Below are 20,047 nucleotides of genomic sequence, written 5' to 3' on the forward strand. Positions count from 1 at the left end.
TAGATTTAGAAAATTAATAAAAAAAAGTAACAGATATAAGCATGAAAAAATACCTATTAATGAAATACTTAATCATTGTGAATAATAAACGAGAAATCATGATCTGTTTTCGACCGTTAAGTCGCTTTGCCGACGCCCGCCCGGTGCGGTGCCCACCTTCCTGCCCCCTCTTGCCGCTCTCCTCCCCCTACCCCGCACATTTGATCAAATCGTTCGTTCGGTCGTTGTTGCGTTTTGCTTCGCCGTCTGGCGCCTAGCTCGCTTGTGGCGAACGCTGTATTACTGTTGTGTTTATTTTAAATGGCTATCATTAGTTTTTATTAAGTTTAATTTAAATAAGGCTCGTTAAATAGTTTGTGTCATTAACTATGTTGGTGTATTTGAACTCAATTCATAAGAATTATCTGAATTAGTGCAACAGGCGATCATAAGTCGCAAAGGGCTCGTGTAAACATAGGAGAACGTTGTAATTTCAATATGCCTACGGACTCGGAATGCGAGTGCGACTTGGTGTCGAAGGAGTGGTTGTTGGCCAAATTGCGATCCGATGAGAGGGATACTGTGCTGATAGACTGTCGGGGGTCTAACGAGTACTCACAGTCTCACATCCGTTCCGCAGTGAATTTCTCCATACCGAGTATAATGCTGCGGCGATTGGCGGCGGGTAAAATCGAGCTCGTGTCGACAGTGCAGTGCAAAGAACTAAAAGCGAGGATCACTCATTGTCGTACCCGGGGGGTTTTCATTTTGTACGGTGACGGAGCACCCCGGGACCCGGACTCAGTTCATGGAATCCTGCTGAGAAGATTAAAGCAAGATGGCGTGCAGGTCGTATGCCTCGAAGGTAAGCAGTCTCCGTATTCAGTTATTTACCATAACCATAATTATGGCCATAAAACTTTAAGCACTCACTTAACTTAATTTATAACAAAAGTGCAACTACTGTTAAAGTTATTGTTTATGTTGGTATTACCATGTCTATGGCAAGTTATGTCTGGTATGTCAGATCAACAATTTAAACTTTTTATAGCTTGTGTGCCTACACCATGGTTGCCATGAATAACATAAACTACTCATTTACCTAGTACGGTAGGTATTTTATGTTAAACTTCACACTGAAGCATATTTGTATGTACTCGCACACTTGTCTTATCACTTCAAACTAAATTTATATATTTATTACAAATATTTTATAGTTTTATTATTACATTTTATTTTATACAATAATAAAACTTAAACTTTTTTATTAACTTCATTAAATCAAATAGTCTTCTAGTTATAGCCGATAAAGGAGCACAGTTTCACACCTCCGTACCTGTTCCTATTAGTTTGGTTTTTCATACATAGTATTTTAGCCTATTGCTACACTCAGAGCTCCCAAAAAGACTTGATTTATAACAATAAATATTGCCAAAAAAGCAATCTAGCAGAGCAAACTTCAATTTAAATCGTATCATTCTAAGGTTCTTAGTTTTGACATCAAAATCATAAAAAAATATGAGATGTCTTAATACATTTGTCATTGCTTTAGTTAAGAAAATGCAAGGAAATAAAATCTAAGAGTCTTTTGCTGTTTTCAAGAAGATACTACTACCTATAACAATTTATGACAGAGATGTTAAAGGTACCTCCTGAGTCGTTATTAGAAATGTAGATTGAAATAGCTTAATGACATCTGAAATTGTAGTCAAAAGCTTTGGTTTAGCTTTAATTAAACTACTAATCATTAACAAGGAAGACGGACGGTTAAACAATCAAATGTCACGGGACTTCACTTCTTAAAATACTGGATGACTAAGAACATTGGACTTTGCAAATGAAATATTTGTGGTAACACAAATTAAATATGGAATTATTACCAAAACTACAACAACCTAACTGAAATAAATCAAGGAAAATTAACATATTACTCATCCAAAACAGATTTCTTCTCTATTATACCCTAGTGACCTGCTCTGGCTTCGAATGGGTTAGACGGGGTTTCCCTTAGCATATATTATTATACACTAACACCTTATTGTTTATATTGTTAAAAATCATTGCAATATTGGTGAAAACTGTATGAAAATCCATTTTGAGTATATTGTAAGCAAACAAATGCGGCAAGGGGACTTTATTCTAAAATATGTAGTGATAAGGCTTGAATGACCTAATGTTTAAACAGCCAAATCTAAATTAGGTATAAGTATAAAGCATCTATTATTATTACTAATGGGCAAGTTACATTAAATTAATGTCATTCAATTGTAGTCCGCACTGTATTACTATGACACAGTGCAATACAATGACTCAATGTCTGGATTGACTGCTATTTCAATACTACTATACTAAATATGTTAAATCACATTTGTAAAAAACTAAATCAATAGAAGGAAAAATAAATTAAATAAGTATTATTAAAGACGGTCACTACGTTATCAATAATGTTCCTTGATATTTTGAAAATTATATGTCTGATGACCATTAATGATATTTTACAAGCTTTTGTACAATTAGTATAGATATAAGTGATTTGGTGATAAACTGTAAACTTATATTTTATCAATAAATGAATGAATTGAATGGTCCTAAATTAACAACACACATTTTTTATCAGCTAATGTTTCAGGTTGTATAGGATATCTGGCTATTCGGCTAACAGGTCTAAAACATTTAATTGATATCCGTTGTAGTAAAAGGAATTAATTAAAATACCAACATAATTTGAACGTTTTAATTTTAATGTGTTACCATTCCATTAATATTGAATATCAAATAAGTAGTTAACGTTATTCTCACGACTGTATTCATTCAGTAAATTATTACCTAACTGAGTGGTACACACGTAATACCGGTTGCCTCGCCGAGGAACCGTTTCATAACATTCATTGACAAAAAACTTGATAGATATCTACAATAGGTAGCTAATTTGAAAGTAGCATAGTTGAATTATGAAATGTTATACATGAGGAAAGATTTACGTCTATGAGATTTACTGGGTTATTTTTACCTTATTTTATCAAAATTGGGGTGATAAAATTAAATACATTTTGCTCCTATTTCAGAAGAAAATGTTACTAAACTTCACAGATCGTGAAAAATAGGATTCCACATTAGCTATCTCGAATTGATAACCATCCTGAATATATATAAAAATAAGTATTCTACTACTATATATTATATTAGTCATTAAGACTTATCGCGTCGTTGAAAGAATTCTCGTTTAGTGGTCGACCACGAAACAACCCAAACACACATCATTTACGTTTAACAATGACCAAATAAGCTAACAAAAAACAATCTTCGTTTGTTAGCGCAATGAAACACTCGACATGTTTTCGTGTTCATTATAATAAAACAATTATTACATATATTTAATATAATTAAGTTTATTTTGATAACTTTGTTCAGCCTTGAGGATTTATCAACGTTATTTGGTTAACGTGATGTTAAAATTAAATAATAGTTATAATGACGTACGGTAAACGATCGAAGTGTTTTAGTTTTGATATGTTTGAGGGGCGTAAGAAGCAAGCCGGAGGTCGCGAGTCGAGGCATCCGCTGCTCCAAACGTGGGAGAGGAAGTCGACTACTTATTGTGCTCCTCAATGCGAGACGATAGATTATAATCACCGCACAGTCTCGAATGCGCTTATTTGTACTGCCTCTAAGATGTTATTTTCTGGCCTGTTTAATGAGAACAATCACCAATATGGGTTGAATAAGTCCTAAGTATATATTCCTATTTATTTGATCGATTAATTCTTGATATTCCAATGAACGACGATCTAATCAAATAAAAGAGCTCAATAAAATACGAAATTCGTAAATTCAGCTTTAATCGTTGATATCTTTAACTATGCGACATAATAAAGCTACCATGAGAGATACACCGTAGCAACATTCTGTTTGAATGGCTTCATTTTACAAATTAGCTAAGACAGTTAGAGGATAATAATAATTTATCATCAAATACACTATATAAACGGGATGATCAAAGCAGACCGGATGTGTGGAGCTACTGCTTCGGTCTTCGTCGACGGACGGAAGAGCGCCGCAATTTTATTAATAAGTTCCCGTTTCATTCACGTCCTGTCAGTTTCAACCATGTGCTTTTAAACTATATAATACAGTAAACATATTGTGAACGTATATTATTCTAAACTATTAGTCATTATCAGCCATAATATAGATAACCCAGACATCAGGTTCTGCAGAACTGAAATACACTAACCTCCTACTCCCAAAAGTATTTATAATCATGATCTCTTACTGCATCAGATATCTGACTAAATTAAAAGAAGTATGTCTAAAATACAACATTCATCAAAACTACCATAAGTATTAAAATCGGTCAAGTGTAGGGAGTATCAGGCGCGGGATGACCTTACTTCAGTTCCTCCTTGTCTCACACCAACATAAACGGTACCTAGTATAGTAGATTCTAAGCATCATGTATGTATCTGGGGGCACGGAAGTGCCCCCGCAAGTCGAGCAAAAAAAAAGCGGCACGGCCGTACCATCCTTTTCTCGAAGCAATTCGGGCTATTTTTGACACCCCTGTAATTTCGTTGTGGATAAAACAAGAAGCCTGGATTTTCAGCAACTAATCAGTCATTGTATAAACACGGTATATTTAAAATTTCAGTCAATTTGAATCAGTTGTTTAAGAATGACAACTTGTTAAAATTTTGAATTTTGTCACTCACTGATTCACTGACTCACTGACTCACCGATCATCAAAAGTCTAAGGTACTTCTAGCTGACTTAGAAGCTTAAAATTTAGAATACAAATAGGGTTTAGTGTCTTAATCATGGGAAAAATTAAATATTTTCTAATTTCGGTCCAGTTTTCTAAATACACCAACTGCAACAATAACTTTGTAATCTTATATAAATGTATAAGATTACAAGGTTACATTTGCAGTTAATGAATTATTATTACTGTAGAAAATAAAATAAATAGGTGTAAATAGGTAACTACTATATGAGGCATAACGGGAGGGGGTATAGGGTGGGTAAGGGTGTTTAGCCCATGAAACTGAACAACATTCCCATAAGAAAATATGTTGATTTATGAAAAAAAAACGTCTTTCCATACAAATTGGACCTATGTTCGCTCTACAAAAAGAAGTGAGATGCCATCAAAAACATTCTGTAAAAACCTCAAGTCTCGCCGTAAAAAGTTGTAAGATCTATATAATACCAAGTCGATTAATCTATTTAGTCTCTACTTAAAGGACCTTCTGACTTAAGTTATTACGTATGTTATTATCATGACAATTTAAAAAAAATACCTCTAAAACAAATAGATCGACTTGGTCATCGCAAGAAAATACAAATTCGCCATTAACATTTCAGGAGCATTAACTTCTCGCCATGCTGTGTAGTGTGATACATACTAATAATAATCAAATCATGCGATGGCCAGGTCGGTCTATTTGTTTTAGAGGTATTCTTTTTTAAATTGTCCTGATAATAACATACGTAATAACTTAAGTCAGAAGGTCCTTTAAGTAGAGACTAAATAGATTAATCGACTTGGTATTATATAGATCTTACAACTTTTTACGGCGAGACTTGAGGTTTTTACAGAATGTTTTTGATGGCATATAAAATTGACTGTCGGCATCGACTTGTCTTGCCTTATTTGCAATTCAGTTCCATTCCTTATTCATTTATTATAAGACTATTCTTAACGAGACTTACTAATAACTTAGTCATTGATATTTTAAAGTACACAATAAATAAAGGTACAAGTGTATACATAAATGTACTTAAAATTTGCCTACAAGTATTTTCAATGAGTAAATAATGATCAAATAAATAAATTCATTCTATTGGTCTATATTGGACATCGAATAGCCCATTTTAAGTGTTGGCAGTATGTATGGAGCTGGTCGATCGTAAAATTAATAGCACGTGCTCGCGAACAACAGGATGTTGTAAGCTCTGCTTTGAATGTAAACTCTTTGGGACTTAACATTTATAATAACAGAGGAAATCGTGTGCATCTGGCCCGAGTGGTACGGCATGCGCGAATATTATATGACTAATAGAGGAAAACGAAATGGGAAAGGGAAGCGGGATCACATAAAAGTGGATCGTGTCGAAATTAACTTCAACGCGTGCAAACAATTACTGTATGCTTCGTGTGACAGTTGTCAGGTGGTCGTGTAGACTTGCCACAACAAATCCTGCTCGGTCGAATACGTAGATAGCGAGCGGATATTAATGAACATGATATCATTATCATTGATAAATATGAAGCATGGATCACTGAATGGAGCAATGTGTATAAACAAGTACCTATCTACATTCGAAGGCGTAACATTGGCATTGACAGTTTTTATGCGCTGATGTAATGTCCAATCCGTGGATTACTATTTTGCGCTGCGTATTGTATTCTGATTTTATTTATGTCTCGTTTCGGTACAGTGACTCCGAATGAAAAAAATAGGTAACTTGTTACGCCGTAAAAGCACGTAAAGGTCACCAATTTGTTAACGCTCGTATTCAATTAATACATTTTATGTTAGATAGTATACATCGGTACAAGTGATGATTGTTAGGTCAGTCGTGTGTGTGTGTGTGTGTGGGGTCGGGGTGCATGCGATGTAGCTCTGTAGTTGTGATACGATTATCAGACACACATTATCTGGCGGGCAGCCGACGGCGGCGCCATACTCATTATCGCTTGGAAATCGAGCCGGCCATCAATTAGTGGAACATGTACCCAACATTTATAATTCATTACACTATTAAATACATAAACAGGAAATTTCACAGATTTTATTTTATAAATAACTTTAGTAACTACGTTTGATTCTCTAAAACTCATTCTAAAATCTGGGCTAAGCCTTCAATAGGAAAGATTTCAACCTTTCTTTAGTATATGATTAAATAATATAAACCAATAATATAATTAATTAAGAAAGAACAGATTCATTAAGTAACTCCACACCAACATTCATGACTTTTTTAGATATTAATTTGCTTTTAGTACAAACAAAATCATTTATTAAGTACGTTAGTACTTAATAATGTTTTGTAGAAGTTAATGTCACCGTTTCTGGTTACTACTTACAATAATACCCCAACTTCCCAAGGTAGCTTTCGTTCACATGGCTCAGGTCTTTTTAATCATCACTAATTTCCATCAAACCATAGAACCTTCTATCTCAATACCAACCAGCAGGTATTGAGATAGGAGGTTCTAGGGTTTCTAGATCCTTGATATGGTAGTAGTAGTCGTGGCAGTATTTTGGGCTCCTAAAACATACCTTAATTGTTTAAATTTCAATCATAGTATTCGTACTTTTTCTAAGTACAAGCCGAAATCTATTTTAGGCATTTCGCCTTGAAATCCCAAAACTTCCATCCCGTCAATTCTGAGAAATCGAATCAAATTGTATCCAATGACGTCAATTTGCTACATTCCGGGAACCTGGCCGGCAGCTATTATTTATTTATTACTCTTTTATTTCTTCATTGTTTTGCTTACATCAAGTCTAAGAATATAAAAGGTTTTGTCAGTACCTAATTCAGTAAACTTTATTTTGGTTGTATTATACCGTACCATATACCTAGTAGGTGATACATATACCTATTACTACGTAGTATTCTTTGAAAGCTGGAGAGCCTGTTAATATCGACTGAACTTTTCGCAGTTTTAAATACTTTACTTGTTTAGTTGAGTATAGGGCAGTACATACAGCTATTATCTCCCACGTCCCGCGTACGAGTGTGGAGTATTCTGTATATTATGTCATTCTCTTTGCACGAACTTGTTTCTCGTGATCTAATCGTCCAACTTTAAGAACAGTCAATAGAGGCCGATGAGCAATCATATTTATAACTCGCCCACCAACCACCAACCTTAGTAAATTAGTTCAAATTGCCCCAACAGGCTTGATTCAACTCTATTTAGAGACGAGAGACATTATCAATGACAGAACAAAACGCTTTCTTTTATAACTATGATTTAGGTACCTATATTATAATATATGTATTATGACATCGAAAGCAAAATCTATAGATCCTATAATGGACCTCTAGTCCTTTTTATTAACAAAGATGGAGAGTAATGCCTACCACCCACTTAGCTCCAAAACTTAGAGGTCGTCGATTGACGTAATAAGCAACGTTTTGGTCGCTTCCATTACGGATTCATATATTTGGTGGGCTTAATAATTATATTTAAAGAAGCTGCCACTGCCAAAGTAGGAGCCTTCGATCACAGGATGGGTATTATACATAGTTTTCATATAACAGTGTTGAGGGTCGGCGATAGTCCTCCAGTCTACGCAATGATGTATTAGGTGGTTTAAATCGCACAAGGTTGTTGATAAACGTCGCTGGAAGGACGCGGGACGGGCCAAGGCCTCCCCGTCCGCACCTGCCTCCCACGCGGCTCCACCACACTCCGCTAGCCTCCCCGCTTGCCTCGGCCGCCGTTACTCCTGCCTCATGTGTGATGCCTATATTATCTTGCTTTAAGTTTATGCTCTAAACCTATTGCGCTTTTTATTCAAGGTCTCCGAATGCCGGAGACGAGGCTTGTACGATTTTAATATGCGCAAAATATATAAGTAACATTTGGACCTACATAGTTGTTGATTACTTGGTTATATGGGTGGGCAGCATGTTAAAGAGTGGGAGCAGAATATGTGTATGACGATCATGTTTACATCGTGTGGGAGTAGCGAACTGAAGAATTGGGTTTACGCAGCGAGGGGCGATTTTTATGGAGTCCTTGCTACCGAGGACGCGCGTGGAAAGTAGGGGAGGTGTAGAGACGAGGTGGAGGGTACGGCGGGTTCATTGAGTGCGGCGGATGAATGGGCCGCGATGAGTCACCGGATCGATGCCGGGCCGCCGCCTGTCCCCCGCACACGTCCCTCTCGCCCGCGCGGCCGTACGGCTGCGTGATGCCAGCCTGCCTGCTAGCCTTGCAGTAAGCCTAATGGCCCATTTTAAATCTGAAAACAGCCAGCAGTTAACAAATTAGTTTCATCCTATACGATTCACAATATCTCTTCACTCCAGTTATTCAATTGACTATGTAACTTTTGCTAAAATTCTATAATTTAATTTACCATATGCGATCTATCTGAATAATTTGAGTAAGAAAAATTATATATTCTTTTATTATTAGGTATATCAATAAATCACAGTAGCTAGTGTCTGGTAAATGAGGCATTAATTATTATAAGCACTTTATAAAAATGGTTACATAACAACGCTAGCTGGTGTTATTACAGTCAGGAAGGTACTGATTAACTGTGATAGACGTGACTTCACGTGACGCGACATCCTATCATTGTATCGAACGAGCGGCCAAATAATAATACTCATCCGTCGTGACTATTGGATATACCTCTTATAGGAATGTGATGGACATAATGGGAGCGATATTAGCATCACAATTGTGGACATGAGCCGCGCCGAGCAGGGACAGGAAACGGCACACAGAACGCGACGGAAACGCTGCGTTTTCGCTTCTCTAACGCACCTGTCGATACACATCAACGTCGTATTAGAATATATAGCTGTACATTCCCCTTTTTAAAAGTACGTATTATATTCAGCGCAGGCTTTCCCAATTACGCATTAAACGCCTACAACCAGGGTCCTCCACTCCTTCCACTGCGGAGATTTACGATGTAGGCGTAATGTCAACAACTTGATTTTGCCAAAACGTGTAAGTTCTGTTGACATTTAAATATAAACAAGCCCTTTACCTTGTAGTAAAATGATCAGATTTTTATTAAGACACCTACGTTAAAATTAATTTTACTAACAAAACCAAATGTGTCTGACATTTGGTTGTGTTGTTTAAGGTTACTAAAATTAAATAATGATTACCAAAGGACCGAGTCAGGTTAATTAATTAAAAGTGGAACGTTGTTGTGAGTAAGTTTAAAAACTATTAAACTATTGAAGCGCATTTTCAAGTTCGTTACGGACAGGCGTCAGGTGTCTATCAACGTGAATGAAAGAATATCAATGAGACAGAACAATGAATGAATGATACAGACTTGAGACTGAATTAACGTCTACACCTACACAAATTTGCACCAATAGTTATCGCGAAGCCTGTAATTGCTGAACTAACAATTATCTCTTGTTAGTGACGAAGTTTATAATACAGGCACTTATTCTAGCACATTTTTAGCACACTAGCATAAATCAACAACTAACCAGGAATTTTACATGAGTCATGAAATTGATCTCTAAGTTTAATAACTATAATAGCTGCATCATGAACATTAATTGTGAGAATTTTAAAAAGGTGATTGCGAAATTGCGATAACTTAAGAACAAGATCAATAATATAATTTTAATGTTAACTGACTTAAATTATTAATTACTTATTCTTCTGTTATAATTATGAAAATTGTTTGAGATTATTTGTAAATAAAGTAATAAATTACACAAGATGATCGAGATGGCATGAAATAATATGAATTTTCAGTGATGTATTGTTATAATAATGCTTATATTTAATGTTGGTAACAGGTGACTTCGCGGAGTTCCACCGGGCCTACCCTGAGTGGTGCAGCGAGGCCGGCGCGCAGCATGTACCGCATGCACACCTCCCACTAATGGGACTACGGTTAGTCTTATCAATCTTATCTTTTTTTCACTTACCGGTATACAGTTCTCTAAATTTAGTAAAACAACTTTTTAAATACTTATTATTATCTGTTTCAAAACTTTTTCCGCGCCAATAGCTCTCTTTTTACTCAACAGTTTTCATCATTCAGAATAAATTTTGTGCAATTTTGACCTCAGACAGATTTATAGTAAGCGTTTTTAATGATCCTATATTTGAGGCAAAAGCAACAGCTTGTGTAGATTTAAATCTAGTTTTTTTTTGCGTTCAATTCAACAAGAATGTATGGGAAAATGTCAAGTTTAGACACCGTCAAGCCTGAGTGTCGGTTGGGCATGCGAGCGTAGAGATTTTTTATACTCGTTGTTTTTTAATTGGAGACCGAGGCCGGGACCTCAATGGCGACTCACGAGATAACTACGACGCAGTAATGGACTTTACATGTTTAGCTCAGGTACATGGCATGAGGGCCTACCTACACTCTCAAAGGGATGGCCTATTATGAATATGTAAAATTTATATGTTCTCCCTCACTGGGAGTGACTGAAAACTTTATTAATCCCATACATATTCTAGTTTTGCTTTTCAAAGGGCAAAGCCTACTTGAAGCCCACTTATGAACCTTTGATTCTATGAACACAACTGTAAGTTAATTCGACTTGTAAATTAATTTAGACGAAGGAAAATACGAGTTTCTCAATGTTACAATTACGCGTAGGTTTTGAAATGAGATCTTAAGGTTTAGTTTGTACTGAATCGTCTTAAATTGTATTTATCATTCGCTGAAGTGTTTAAACAGTTTTCAATAGATTTAAATGTATTTTTGTAAAGTATTTTGAAATCGTATTTGGCATTATTTACCAGTTTAAATTTTGCTGATATTATTGTATTTGATTTTTTTATTTTTTTTATTTAAACTTACCGTGGACCTATCAGTAGGTATATAAATTTCAACCTTAGTAAGCCTATGTGTCCAGCCGTTTTTAAGTTTTAGCGAGAAATACAACAGTTATATATAGACTAATCAAGTGTATTAAGTATCGTGGTACGTATTTATAAGATATCTTTGAACAGCGTCTTTCGACTCGTAATTGAGAGAACGAGGAAACACACGCGTGGGAACCAGATTTCTTGTCGAAAGATGTTTTCCACCTCTCCTTGCCGTTTGTGACGGAAAAACAGCCGTAGTCCGACCGATTCCGGCACGACGGGTACACGGACTTTCTCAATATTACTTGATGAGCCTCTCGCCTGAGAACCAATTGATTGTAGGTACGCTTGATTTTCACCTAGTGTTGTAACTATCATTACTGTATAGATATAAAGGCTGTAGGAGATTAGCAGACAACACGGAAAACTAGATATATGACGGAAAATGATACCCATCTGATGCGGGCGAGGGAGTTTATTTATGTAGAAATGTACCAGTAGATGTTGATAAGAGTTACAAATACACGCTCCATACAATGATAAGGTTACTATAATAATAACATTACAGATTAAGTAGTACTTGTCGATAGTATACATCTGTTTTGTATGTAACACCTGAATTTGTGGAATGCGTGGGTCGGATATAGTCTTAATACCAGCAGATCGAATAATAAAAACGGATTCTCGGTATCAGCGCTGGCGATGACGATGCCAGAGGATGTTAGTCATACAGAGCAAACATAGGTTCCTTCCATCGACATGCTCTTTGTTACTCACCGACTCACCGTAGTCAACGTAGTCAGCGTACCGATACATATTGTTATAATGTACGTAAATAGCCATTACACGACGCCGTAACTGATTGAGTGTTGCACGTGTGCGTAGAGCACATCAATGTCAAATATTCCATTCATGTGAATGAGCGATCTGTTCCGCTCGATTATCGCTTACTTCGACCGTGCTAATTATGATCTATTTATTTACGTCAGCCAGCTAACACTTTTCTGTTCTAATCGTTAGGTAATATTTAATCTATTACGAACCTACGTATTTACACATTAAGGCAAGAGTACGAACCTAACTTTCAAAGCTGGAGCAAATCCTAGGTACTTACTCCTTGTTGACGCATTGCAGGCGGTTCAGTAAAAAGAGTTTGCTGGTTAATAAACTCATTCATCAATTTCATTGGCGGCAAGGGGCACCGTCTGTGCGCCTGTAAGTGTGCAGTCACACAGTTACCTAAACACGTAATTGGTGTATTGCATTAGAAGCGGTGAAACCGAGCATTGCGCTCAATGGAGTGCGCTCCATTCATGCAGCGAGCGCGCATGCGGTAAGCGTGCCGTTCACTCAAGTTTTTCCATGCGCAAATCACTGTAGGTAGGTATTCGGTACATGATGTTAATGAACCGACGATGTTGAATGGCGACTTGTAATGCGTGACATCAGCACGTACATTAAACTGTATTTACTATCTACACCGTCTACACACTACACTACACAAACACATCACATCCTTTCAATTAGGGTCATTAGAGGAGTGTTATCATTGTAGTAGTTTTTATTTGATTGTCTAGACACTAACTAAACCTAAACTTTGTACCTTTGTATCACGGACACGTTACACATCGATGAGTTTCCTCTCTATATTCCTATAAATACAAAGTAAGTAATAGAGTGTATATTTAGAGTTTCGCGAATAAATTGTTTTCCTTTAACTGTGATTTGCAAGTATCCGCTTGTTATCGCGTGGGTTGTTTGACTGCTACCTTTCGCGATATAATGCCTAACTGAACTATAAATAGGAACATTCAAATTAATGGTGTAAATGTAAGGACGCCTACGCTCTACTGCCGCCGGGCGCCGCCCCGCGTCGCGCTTCGGGCCTCCGGCCGAACTTGAATGTACGCAAGAATTAGGTTGGCCCTTGGCCGATATATCTACCTTCAATTGTTTAACAGAGTATTTTTTTTATTCTTCACGGCTTTATGGAATGTTTGCTAAAATACTTATTTATATCGCACCCAGAAGTTTAACAGCACACAATTTAGACTTTAGCTTGTTACAATTTAGTAAAACATATACTGCTCTGTTCCCCTATTATCTGTTGGGGATTATACATATTTACAATATTCTACTCATTGTCATATAATTCTAAAATCAAATAAAAGCTTTCTCAGAGTTGTCGTTGGTCTGGTGATGCATTAGAGTCGAAGTTTCCTTCATAGTATGTTTCTAGATTAGTCATGAGTGAGTTTACACATAGATATGTGTGAATATCTTTTGGAAAGATAATGTGACGACTTGGTAGATCCTGGTTGTGGTGATGTGGCGGGCACAGTGGCGCAGGGTGGCAGGTTATCGGTGATGTGACGTCACTCGTTCTGACGTCAACGCGTTCTTCACTCCGCGTGACTTCATTCACGAATTAATCCGTTCGTACACGGTCATGGCCGAACACGGACTCTTTTATTAATAACCCAAAAATATTAATTACATCATCAAAAAATATTGACATACCTTCTCGATAGTAATAAGACGTATCATGAAATCAGCATTTCTATGAACTTTCAATTTCTTTTGTGCATTTTAAGGAAATATGTACCTAGGCAAACAGTAATTATCCACAACATTTTAGCTGTTTGCTTATCTCATATATAATTAGGTAAATATAGTTTTTGTATATCTTATTGTACAAGACCCACTATGCAATTATTACGATTAACATATACAGAAAATTATAGCGATTGACACAAAATTTATTCCTGAGCAGAATAACAAAATTAAAATTAGCTAAAGGGGAAAATCAATCTATATTATTCTATATTTCTGCGAAACGGCTTAAACCTGCTCAATAAGGTAATCTTCGCCGATATTAAACGATACTCAACAGAACCTGCTAACCCGAAATAGAATGTTGGTAATTTTACTCAACTTCACATTCAGTGTAGGTGCTAGACTAGAGTGGTCTACGACCTCGACACACTTGCTAAAACACAATACCAAACACTCGTCCACACCACGCTTCTATACATATTTACACGTATAAACATACGTAGGAACGGGTAACGCATAACTTATTTTAGGTCGTCATAACATAAACGAGCGATCCGCTTTGTCCGGACGACTCGGCTCGTTAAAACTGCTGCCAGGATGGGAACTAGCGAGTCGGCCATTAAAAAACCGTCCCTTGCAGGCGGTCATTGGCAGCGGGTGGGTCGAGCCGCATTCCTGTGCGCCAGCGCACCGCACGCACTCGTACGCCCACACGCACCGGCTCTGCGCCGCGCACACGCCGCCACACGGTTACCCGACCGCCTGCCGTCGCACCTCCTCGCCGTGTACGAGCGAACGCGACCGACACTCTTCTTTATTCGGACGGGTCGCTCGACTTCGAGGAGCCACCGGTCGCCCCTACATATCAGACTCGTTCATTAATAACACGACCGACCGTGTCATGGTTTCCGGCGTCCGCCTCGCACACGCCGCGCCGCCACCATTCAAATATGAATTGTATTCGCACGAATTCGACGTCGTCGCTTACATAATGCGCTGCTACTGAACATTTAAATGAGCGGTCTGCGTTCATTGTTTTAACTGAGCGACATTCTCCGCCATCAGAGACTTGGTCGCACCTGGGTATCGGGAATATACAGCTTTCGATAGGCAGTTGCGTAACGGTCGCCGGGGCCCGGCTCACCCACATGTAGGTAAAAATCCGTGTAAGTAGTATCGTTAACATTATGAGATCGGGCGGAATGGCGTCGGCTGCGTGGGCGAGCGGAGCTCCCCTGAATGGACGTGTCGGATGGTCGTCGCCTACGCGCCGGCCCACGCCTTGTGCTACACTACCTACTATGAGCCTACTAATGCCTAGTACACAGAACGAGCTACCCACAGTTGCCTGTTGATAATTATCTTGATGACCAATCACACGACACTGATCCAATTTGGATCATGCACCCGTTTGACGCACAGTCTTCGTTCAAGTAAATTAATTTCATTCCCACCGCCGTACAATACGACATTTCATCAATCTCACTTATTATTTGATGGGGTGCGTTATTCTATTCGTTTAACTGGCAGGATTATAAAGTAAACGATTAGACTTAAGTGTATTTGCACGACGTTATAAGCAGTGCAGGCACATAAATATTAATTCTTGATCGATGCAGCGTAGGTCAGGGTAATTAAAGACAAATTACTACCTACACGAATAAATACATATAATTCGTGACATTTCACTATTTTACGGTTTCTTTTGTTTTCATGAGTTCAGTTTTCAGTTCAGGATTCAAAGCCTGACCTTCTACCACATTTGGAGGAGATGTGAAGAGAAGGATTGTCGTTCTTCATCTTAGTCTACAATCTAGTTCTCCAAATTTTATGTTTAACTGATGGTAAACAAGCTCAGTTTGATGAGTCGGATACTATCAATTAGGCGTTATGTGGTTGCGCGAATAATGCAGCAAGTGTACGCCCGGCACAATAGTATGTCCATTGCGGCAATATATGGGATTTACAACGATGGCTGTAGTGAGGGACCAAGGAACAAAATCATGTCACCAAAAATATTAACACAGTCGAGCTCTGCGTGTCAACTGTCGTGTAGTACGATGTAATACTACAGTATAAACATAATATATAATTTCCATTATCAATTTATTAAGGTACTCACAAGTTGCTAGTATAATCACTATATCACTCAAGAAATCGCAAAACACTGATTGCTAGTTGATGGCTAGGCTTTAGCTGGAAGAAACCTACCGCGAATAATTTGGGAACGACCAGGCAATGACTTTGTTGGAGGTTGAGTTATATTTGAGGGAATTACTTATGCAGCTAAGCAAAAGAAAGCTATAGGAATTGGTTAATGGTCAACAAACACCTATGTCGACATTGTAACTCGCAGATAAACAGTATAAGTTACTTAGGATTTATTGCTAACCGAGATATACTTAAACTTGACGTTAAGCTGTGGTGGAATATGTGTTGTTATACATGTTACTAGTTTTGACATATCGATTGTAAGAGAGAATGTGAGCGTGGGTGTTTGTTACAAATGTGTGAATATCACCAAGTTGTAATAAGGCACGTGCTTGTACGAGCGAACTCGCCTCGTTATGGCAATATAAGCAGTGATCCTTGGCAAGGAGCTGTGATCGTAGCGTAGGTGTCGAGTGATCAGCAGTTCGCTGTACGAGTCGGCGGCCACGCTCGCCTAATTTGATTGCTTTCAAAACAGTCAACTGAATGGCGGCGAGACGATTCAGAGGGCGAATTTGGAAAAGTGTCGCGTGGGAGGAGACGCGTTGGAGCCGGGGCGCGGGGGCGGCGGGGTGCGGGGCGCGCGGGGGCGGCCACGAGAGTAAGGACGCGCGCTGCGTGGGCGGCCATTGAGCCGCGGGGGCAGGTGAATGGTGCACCCCGGAGCCTCCTCCCCCATTGAGCAGCCCTGCGATCGATCGCGCCCCCTCGCCGGGTGGGCGGCTCACACATACACACGCCGACGGTTGTTCCGATGCGCCACCACCACATTGTTGAAACAATTTTATATCAGTATACATAAGTGGTGAAGGTCGATTCCGACTACCTATTCGCCATGATAAATGAAGCCTGTGCACAGTGAGACAGGTGTTTCGTTTTATAGTTTTATAGCTTGATATGCTTCTTTATCCATCGATGACAACTGTCCAACTCTACCTACTTTTTTACCTCTCAATATGATCGTAAATATTGTATTTATTTCATAGATTTGTGATTCTTTTTGGGTATTATAAGTAATATTTATATATATTCCACGAGGTTGTTAATATTGTCAATGCTAATTTTAGCGGTACTGTGTGGGATGGGGCGCCTCCTGTGTGCTCGGCTTATGACGTGTGATTTCTTTATGTGGAGCTGAAAACCTGTAATAACTTATTTTTACTAAAGGTCTCCTTTGTACCAATGTTGCGTCTATCACGGCACTGTGTCTGAAATGAATATTAGTACAGATTTCGTGATGATGAAATAGTTGCATCATGTTACTCGTGAATTAGATACATTTTGCGTAAACCGACCATAAATTAACAGTTTATCGTTAATTACTTTTTTCAATACTCAGGTATATCATAATTTTACAACTACTGCATATTTATTGGCGATTAATAGAAATAATTAACACTATTTTTTTATACAAAAAAGATCCATTGAAAATGTGAAAATGAATACAAAATTTTCCCATCTTCATTACATATTATTATATAGGAAACTGCGAACAGTTGGAACAGTACCAAAACTTGTAGTATAGTAAGCTGTTGTATGGTGTTTCAGGTCGCTGCGTATCTCGGGGTCCGGCTGCGAGGAGGCGCTGTCGTCGGGCTCGTCGTCGGAGTGCGAGGACGCGCACGCGCACGTGCCGCAGGACTTCCCCATCGAGATACTGCCCAACCTGTACCTCGGCAACTCCACCAACAGTGAGGACTGCGATGCGCTCGCCAGGCACAACATCAAGGTAAAACATCACACATTATTACCCTACTTCACATCGTGTCATTGTTAGACGAGTGTGCACAAGACTAATCTCGTTGCAGGTTGTATCTTACTTACAATTTATCCCAAAAAGGTAAAAATTAACGTCAGTTATAAAACGAGTAGGAGTTTCGGGTATGGTGTTATCCTTCGTAACGTACAACACAGTCTTGAACGATAATACTTTTAAAACGTATACAAATCATGTGTATTTGTTACTATAATTTAACTGTTATATCTCGGTGGGTAATTTAACTAAAATTACTCTCGGGGTAGACTTTTTCATTATGACGCTTTTTCATAAATTTCAACAGGTTGTAATGCATGTAATTTTAGCATAACTATAATGACAAAATGTTTACTTTATTCCATTATTATTATTATGTTATATTAGTGAAAATTGATGTAAGTTCTTTGGTAAACAGATATCTGATTGTTGTGTTTATTTCTGTTTCATCTGTGTATACATAATTGATTGTTCACTTTTGTAATTTCTGGATAGCCTATGATGACCTTTTGCCAAATGTAAGATTAAAACAGACATAAATTGTATCGTTGTGCTTAGCTGATTTTCATAATTCTTTTTTCTAAGATTTGTTTGTATGGAATGTTTTAGGGATTTTCGAAACTCTTCTATGTTCTATGTTATTATCGAGCACGTGTTGGCTTTTGGCATTGCAACAATCGTGATCGACGTTTATAATGATATACCGTATCGTTTGTGTTCGCAGTACGTGCTGAACGTAACCCCAGACTTGCCTAACACATTCGAAGCCGACGGCTGCGGCATCAACTACCTGAAGATCCCGATCGCGGACCACTGGAGTCAAAACCTCGCCGTGCACTTTCCACAGGCCATAAGATTTATCGGTAACGGACACTCATCGCATTCATTATAAGTTTCGAACGCTCGCTCTCTCCGGAGAGCCGCCCGGTATCGTCGTCGCGGATAGCTCCTCGGGTCTCGACCCGGGCGGCGCCGTACCGACTAACGCTCTCGCGGTCCACAGAGGAGGCGATGTCGGCGCGCTGCGGCGTGCTGGTGCACTGCGTGGCGGGCGTGTCGCGCTCCGTGACCGTGACGCTGGCCTACCTCATGCAGCGCCACCGCCTGTGCCTGCGGGACGCCTTCGAGCTGGTGCGCAGCCGCAAGACGGACATCGCGCCCAACTTCCACTTCATGCGCCAGCTGCACTCGTTCGAGCGCGACCTGGGCCTGCACGAGCACAGCGCCAGTCTGAGTAAGGTCCGCACCGCGCCGCCCCCCGCCCGGCCCGCGCGGGGCGCGGCGCGGTGCTGACGGCCGCCTGCCGCAGGTGCTGGCGGCGCTGGGCGGTGAGCCGGCGCGGGACGAGGCGTGCGCCTGCGCGGCGGCGGCCGGCGTGTCGCCCGACTCCGGCATCGAGTTCGACCGCTGGAGCGCGGCGCGGGACACGCCGCAATGACAGTTCTTCACGCCGCCGCCCCCGCGCCCCGACGCCTGAGCGGCGCCGGACCGGCCCGGCCTCGCCCGGACTCGCTCGTCGGTCGTAAGTGACTCGACTTAGTGTAACATATATACTTTATACGTATTCGTTAAGTCAATTTTGTAAGTTCGACGTGAATGTGGATGTCCGACTCGAGATGCATTCCCGTTATATCTTCGTATGTCATATCTTCCGTTGCGCTCTGCGTTTTGTGTCGATTGGGAGTCGAGTGGTGAAACTATTAGCTGATTACCTGATCACGTTTGTTTCGCAGAATGTTCGTTTGAGTGTGGACGGTGATTTGTGTTGTCCGTAATCGTAGCGACCTCTGTGAGGGTCGCGCGACGTGTCGGCTCCTCGCCGCACGTCACTAGTGCCACTGCGATCGATCCAAAATCATACTTAATACAAGGTATTATTTGTTAAGATTGGATTATGATTGTTTTATTCATATTTTTACATTAAGTCCGTTTATTTCTTAGAAAATTATAACGACACGGGGCTTCTGAAAACTCTTCCATTGTTGTTGGTATATGTATAT

At 39.2% G+C, this 20,047-nt stretch overlaps 1 protein-coding gene across 2 annotated transcripts; it reads left to right on the forward strand.

Moving 5' to 3' along the window:
* The first annotated feature begins 202 nt into the window (after positions 1-202).
* LOC142972849 (dual specificity protein phosphatase Mpk3-like) lies at positions 203-19,932 on the forward strand. 2 transcript variants are annotated; one of them, XM_076114203.1, is made up of 6 exons: positions 203-844; positions 10,501-10,597; positions 17,843-18,023; positions 18,772-18,910; positions 19,051-19,286; positions 19,357-19,932. In XM_076114203.1, exons 1-6 carry the CDS (start codon positions 478-480, stop codon positions 19,483-19,485), a joined length of 1,149 nt encoding a protein of 382 aa, XP_075970318.1. In that variant the 5' UTR covers positions 203-477; the 3' UTR covers positions 19,486-19,932. The 2 variants fall into 2 exon arrangements, with proteins under 2 accessions (XP_075970318.1, XP_075970319.1); XM_076114204.1 differs by having other exon boundaries at positions 19,051-19,281.
* The last annotated feature ends 115 nt before the right edge of the window (positions 19,933-20,047 follow it).

Source organism: Anticarsia gemmatalis, chromosome 5 (genome assembly GCF_050436995.1).
Source record: "Anticarsia gemmatalis isolate Benzon Research Colony breed Stoneville strain chromosome 5, ilAntGemm2 primary, whole genome shotgun sequence".
NCBI lineage: Eukaryota > Metazoa > Arthropoda > Insecta > Lepidoptera > Erebidae > Anticarsia > Anticarsia gemmatalis.

Coding starts and splice junctions, on each gene's coding strand:
- LOC142972849 (XM_076114203.1), top strand. CDS start 478: ATGCCTACGGACTCGGAATGCGAGTGCGACTTGGTGTCGAAGGAGTGG. Junction 845..10,500: donor GCAGGTCGTATGCCTCGAAG/GTAAGCAGTCTC, acceptor TGTTGGTAACAG/GTGACTTCGCGGAGTTCCAC. Junction 18,024..18,771: donor TCGCCAGGCACAACATCAAG/GTAAAACATCAC, acceptor TTGTGTTCGCAG/TACGTGCTGAACGTAACCCC.